Source organism: Protopterus annectens, chromosome 7.part0, assembly GCF_019279795.1.
Source record: "Protopterus annectens isolate FY-2018-M chromosome 7.part0, PAN1.0, whole genome shotgun sequence".
Classification (NCBI taxonomy): Eukaryota; Metazoa; Chordata; order Ceratodontiformes; family Protopteridae; genus Protopterus; species Protopterus annectens.
The window spans coordinates 158,538,494-158,544,595 of NC_056739.1; the positions used below are offsets into that span (position 1 = coordinate 158,538,494).

Here is a 6,102-nt window from a genome sequence, read left to right on the forward strand (position 1 = left end):
TCTGGCAACCATAGTGACAGAATGATCACTCCAAGAATGACTAACAAAGTGTCTCATAAACATGTGTGACCAGCTTCTGGATCTTGATTAAGCAAAGTTAAATAAAATAATTTACAATTGTATTGGTGAAGTATTTAAGCAAAGTTCTATATATTCTAAAGTTGTTAGAGAATCCAGAAATTCAATTTCTTTGTTTTGGAGTACTTACAAAAAGCTGAGGTCACACAAACAATGCAAACAGTTACTGATGAAAAAATAATACATATTAGAAACTTACATTGTCTAAGAAGAAGAACAACAAAAAAACACAATGGGATAATGAGATGTGCCGCAAAGCCTGGAATGAGTTCCTTGACCATACAAGCAGAGCAAATTCTATATAAACCAAAGCACTGGTGGGAATTTAATTTCCTACGTGTTTAAAATACAAAATATGTGACTCAACTATTAAGAAATAAAGCCCCTTTACCCTGAATTATTGATCTGTCAAACTCAAAGCCAAAACACTTTGCAAAAGCACATGTAATTTAAGGATAGTTTTCTTTTATAGGAATGAAAACTTCTGCAAACTGCTTGGATCTTGGATGGGGAAAAGCATAATACTAAACGTGGCAGTGCTTTGCACTGCTTTTGTGAAATGTATTGTGCCATTCTTGGCTCTTGGATGTAGGCAAGAGTTTTTAGGTAAGAAAGAAACCTATAGCATTCCAGAGTCACTATATTTAATGAAAACATAATTCATGCTCAACATGTAAAACTAACATTTATGATCATATAAGATATGGAGATACAGTACTACATTGCTCTCATTTTAAAATTCATTTTATTTTTATTTTTTTGTTTTTTTTGTTTTGGGGGGCCATAAGACGGTATTATTGCATTACAGAAAGAAGTGTGATTTTTAAGCATTCTGTATACCTTTGATCTCTTTCAAATTCTGTGCTTTTTTAAATAGTATCTGAAAGTAACCTTGTTACATATATTCTAACAGTTACGTACAGCTCGACAGATTGTACATGGCAGTTAGCAGTGTATTACTATTAGATTTAATAACAAAAGACTAACTGCCTTGTCCTTCCTAAAAGGTAGGCAGTGGCATGCTGCCAGGTCTGCTTTTTAACTATCCCTCCCATCCAATTCTACTTACAAACTGAAAGGACTGTTTGCTAGAATTAGAGTATGTTGGTCAAAAAAAGGCAGTACGTGGAACAAAACAGTTCCTCTTCTTCATGGAGCAAGCATTTCATGCAGATCAAATACTGACCAACTGCACAGTGACCGGGTGATACTTAACCCATGTCATGGTTAGGAAACCCGATCCTTGTTGATATCAATACATTTTATAAATATGATCTTGCCTTTAAATTAAAGTGCTAATTAACAAAACCTAGTATATGCCATTTCCCTTAATTATTATAAATATTGTATGTTTAGTTATTCCATATCTTCTATTTTTAATTGTTTGATATATTCCTTTTTGTCTGTCCTTTGTGCATTTTGGTTTAGTATAAAATTTACAATTACAATTTATAAGTTCCACTGACATATGCTACAATCGTGTAATCAAACCATGAAGCTATAAAAGCATTATTCATAATTGCCTGTAACATATTCTATGAAAATATATCTTTAGTATTATACATATTAATATACATGCAACACATATTCATGCATCAGTAGTAAACAATCATAAAATAGACTGCAATGGTTATATAATTTAGGCCACAATATCATTATTATGGTGTGACAAAAGGAATGTGTTAAAACTCAGAGACGGAAACAGTTAGTTTTCTTTGGTGAACCTAAAACAGAGCCTGCTGAAAGCTGTAAATGTGTCTGCATGAATAGTATGCAAAGAAGTCTTGCTCATAATTTTCATCTGCTCCTGGAATGCAAAGTTTAAGACATAACAAATCACGATACTGTCAAACCATCTGTCCCCACCTCCTGAGCCTCACAATGATATACTGCAGAGGAAAAAGCTCTTTGCACCATTTTGTTTGCCATCCCCGTAAAGCACACCTCCAACTTTACATTCCTAAGCATAATGCCTCCAGACACAGAGGGATACATAATTTGGCACAGGCATAGTCATTTTGGTAGTGAGAAATTGTTGTACACTTCCTAGCACAGAAAGATAATATTGCATTCCTCCCCCAGCATGGCTCTCTCGCATTATATGTATAAATTCATTCTGGTTATGTCTGATAGTTTTCTAAAGATTATGATTGATTTTTTTCTTCTTTATATATGTAATTCTAAATATGGATTTGTTGAACAGTCTTAATTCTTGCTATTTGTCCTACTACTATATTTACTATGAGTCTAAATACTGCATTTTAATGTTGCAGAGACACAAAACTGTAATAACTAGCATGAATGTTATAAAAATGTGGACTACCCTGTTAATGGCAAAAAATGTTGCTCACACAGACACTGTACTGCTGTTCATGCAGACATGAAGCCACAGAGTATGACACACAATTATGCATTGCATACAAGATATGTGACTGTCCTCTTTGAGCTGTAGAAATGTCATTAGTTGCACGTGTTAGACATCAGTTAACATTTTTGTGATGTTAACGTAATTTGTGTTAGCTAGGGTACAGTTGGCAGTTTTCAGGTTTTCTTCTCTAAAATCCTCATTGCTGTTATTGACCCCTTCTTGTATTTCCATATAGTCCGATTTACTGATGGTAGAGGCACTTCTGCTCTTCTTTAGGTCAGGAGAAGATGGAATCTTTGGACAGCTGGCAACCTGCAAGTACTGGGCTTGTTCCTCTCCTTCTGTTTCTCGATGATAAAAGTAGTTAAAGTTGGACACTATAACAGGTACAGGTAAGGCTATTGTTAACACACCTGCTATAGCACACAGAGAGCCTACAATCTTTCCACCTATAGTGATAGGTACCATGTCTCCATAACCCACTGTTGTCATGGAAACTACTGCCCACCAGAAAGCTTCAGGAATGCTTTCAAACTGGGAAGTAGTCTCATCTGCTTCTGCAAAATATACAGCACTGGAAAATAAGATGACACCAATAAAAAGGAAAAAGATCAGAAGTCCTAATTCCCTCATACTGGCTTTAAGGGTTTGACCCAAAATCTGTAGCCCTTTGGAGTGCCTGGACAGTTTAAAGATTCTGAAGACCCTGACCAGCCTGATAACTCTAAGAATGGCTAGAGACATCGCTTGCTGACCTTGCTGTCCATCCTCCTGCTTCTCAGCCATTTCAGTTCCAAGTGTGATGAAATATGGTATGATAGCCACAATGTCAATTATATTCATAATGTTGGTAAAGAAACCAGCTTTGCTTGGACAAGCAAAAAACCTTACTAGGAACTCAAATGAAAACCAAATGATGCAAAGGGTCTCAACAATAAAGAAAGGGTCTGTGAAATAGAATGTTTTATACCTTGCTGTGCTGTTGGTATATGGATGAAAGTTGCCAGCACTTCCATATGCATCTTTGTCGTCTTCTTTGAATAACGGCAAGGTTTCCAGGCAAAAGCTGACAATCGAGACCAGTATCACAGTCACTGATACAATTGCTATAATTCTGGCTGCCCCAGAACTCTCTGGATACTCAAATAGCAGCCACAGCTGTCTCTGTAATTCATTATCTGGTAAAGGACGCTCCTCTTCTTTAATGAAACCCTCATCCTCTCTAAACATTTCCATAGCTTCTTCTCCAAGCTCATAAAACCTGATTTCTTCAGAGAAAATATCTAAGGGCACATTAACAGGCCTCCTAAGTCTTCCGCCAGACTGATAGTAGTACAAAATGGCATCGAAACTTGGTCTATTTCTGTCAAAGAAATATTCATTCCTTAAGGGGTCGAAGTATCTCATTCTCTTTTTGGGGTCCCCTAACAGTGTTTCTGGGAACTGTGCTAAAGTTTTAAGCTGGGTTTCAAACCTAAGCCCAGAGATGTTGATAACCACTCGTTCACAACACTCATGGTCAGCTTCTGGATCGTAGGTGTCTTGAGGGTGGCCAGGTAAAGTTGCAGCTTCATCTGTTGGATCTCCAGTAGCAACTGTCATCTTTTCTTTCAGAATTTTAATATAGACCCTCCTCTAGATGACTTGCGGATAAAAAAAAGTTTCTTGACTTGTAAGCAGTTCACTTAAAAAATTCCATTTTCATCAACAAACTAATAATTATCACTTCAACAGCTTGCATTATGTGGTAATGTTTCTGGGACTGGAACTTGTTACATTGACTAAGCTATCCTTCAGAACCCTTTATTTTTCAGTATTTTGAACTGGCTTGTTGAGACAGGCAGCAGTGTCAGGGGTGGTGGGCTGTGAAGCTGTATGACTAGAGTAGGAAGGCTTTCCTGAGCATTGGTACACAGTCTGGAGAACTTCATGAGAAAGGGGTTATGTTGCATTTTGCAGAGGTTACATATCTGGATTGAGCAAAGGATTAGCCATTCCTACGTTAAGATAAAGGGTGCTTGTGATGTTTGCATTCTCATCACCACTGTACTAACCCCTCGATGGATCTGATTTGATAATGGGTGATAAAATTACTGAAAACCATCACTATGCATTTAGGTTTTGAGATCTAACAGCTGTACAATACATGCATAAGACATGCGATCAGAAATATCTACCTTGAGTTTCTTTACTTGTGGAAGCAGCCATGAGGTTCTGCTGGGAATGTCTGCTCTGCGGAATTTCTTACAATGCGGCAAAGCTGAGCTCCACTGTAGTTAGATTTTATTACTGAAAACCTTTCCCAGCTCCAGTCTCTGTGCTACTGGCATAACAGGAGCACAGATTGCAGGTGAATCATTAAAAAATGGAAAAACGATGACTGCACATAAAATGATTCGACAGCTCCTTTGACGGGTAGGGTCATGTAGGGGAAATCCCACATCAGAGGTGAGCGTCCTCCAGATCTTCTGTATTGTAGATGGTGAGACAGGTACCGAGCCAATGTAAAAAAAGTGGTCTTCCGGAATTAAAACAAAGTCCTTGGGAGGAGGGGAAGGCAGCGTCCAGTGAGGAAGATGAGCTCAACTTAAGGGAAGACAAGTTCTTTCCAGTGCCTCAAGTATTATGGTACAAAGATGCTAAGATCAGCAAAACCTGACGTCCCTGGTGTCCTTAGGAGAAATGACGTTACATGCGAAGGGGGGAAAACAGCAGTGATGTAGAACTAGTAATAGGAAGTAACAGCAGCGAGGATGCAGATCTTAGTGATAGTAAATGGCTAATTCCGAGATGCTCTGCTGAATGCCGAAGCAATGTTCTGCGTTACAAACTGCAACAACACACACAAATACAATGACAAGGTTAGGATAATGGCCATAACTGTATTCCTCCTCTAGGCTACACAACACGTGAGCTAAATGTGAATGCCCAGCATGTACTCCTGCCCAACAAATAAATAGCATACCCTTCCTGTGAGGTACTGTACCCTAAAATAAAGCTGCACTTCATATATTTGCTGGCTTACAGTGAGACATCATTTTTTCCACTAGACCACTGGGTGTAAGGGCATACAAGCACTAAACAGTAAACAATGACTAGCTATTTCTGAGCTCTCGTCTTATTAAAGTTGCTAAAATCCTACAATATTAATTTCAGTTATCTACAGCATGCAGCATGTTATTGTACAGGGCAAAGCAAGTCGGTACATTTGGTACAATGCGTGCCATTTACCGTTATGGTTATGTAGTCTGAGCTTCCTGATGTCCAACCGGCGGATTTCATTTGCTTCTTTTCTGTTTTGATTCCATGCTTATCTCCTAGAATTTGCATTATATGATGTGCAATATAAGTGTTTCCTTTAGCAGACTTTGTGGAAAAAATATCAAAGCTTTAAAGTCGTTTCTGCAGTCAAGCATTGCAGTGCATACCTAAAGACCAAGCTCTCTCCTTTGCACCAGTTCTATTTTACCTGGAAACAGAGAATCCATTTTAAAGGGGAAGTGTTAAATTAAATTAGCCGCCAGCAGCGGGGGGCACTATTTGTTTGGGTAAGCCCTGTTTTCTGAATTATTTTCAGAAGATGGTAACACTAGTGGGGCGGGTTACTAGTGCAGAATACTGTCTCCCTTACTAACTTGGCAATTGCCTGGTTAAAA

The 6,102-nt window shown here is 38.1% G+C and overlaps 1 protein-coding gene across 1 annotated transcript; it reads right to left on the reverse strand.

Annotated features, from left to right (window-relative positions):
- Positions 1-532: 532 nt before the first annotated feature.
- LOC122806300 (potassium voltage-gated channel subfamily A member 2) lies at positions 533-5,901 on the reverse strand. Its single transcript, XM_044076608.1, has 2 exons — positions 5,678-5,901; positions 533-5,276 (listed from the first exon to the last, which is right to left on the reverse strand). Exon 2 carries the CDS (start codon positions 4,046-4,048, stop codon positions 2,552-2,554), a length of 1,497 nt encoding a protein of 498 aa, XP_043932543.1. The 5' UTR covers positions 4,049-5,276; positions 5,678-5,901; the 3' UTR covers positions 533-2,551.
- Positions 5,902-6,102: the final 201 nt, after the last annotated feature.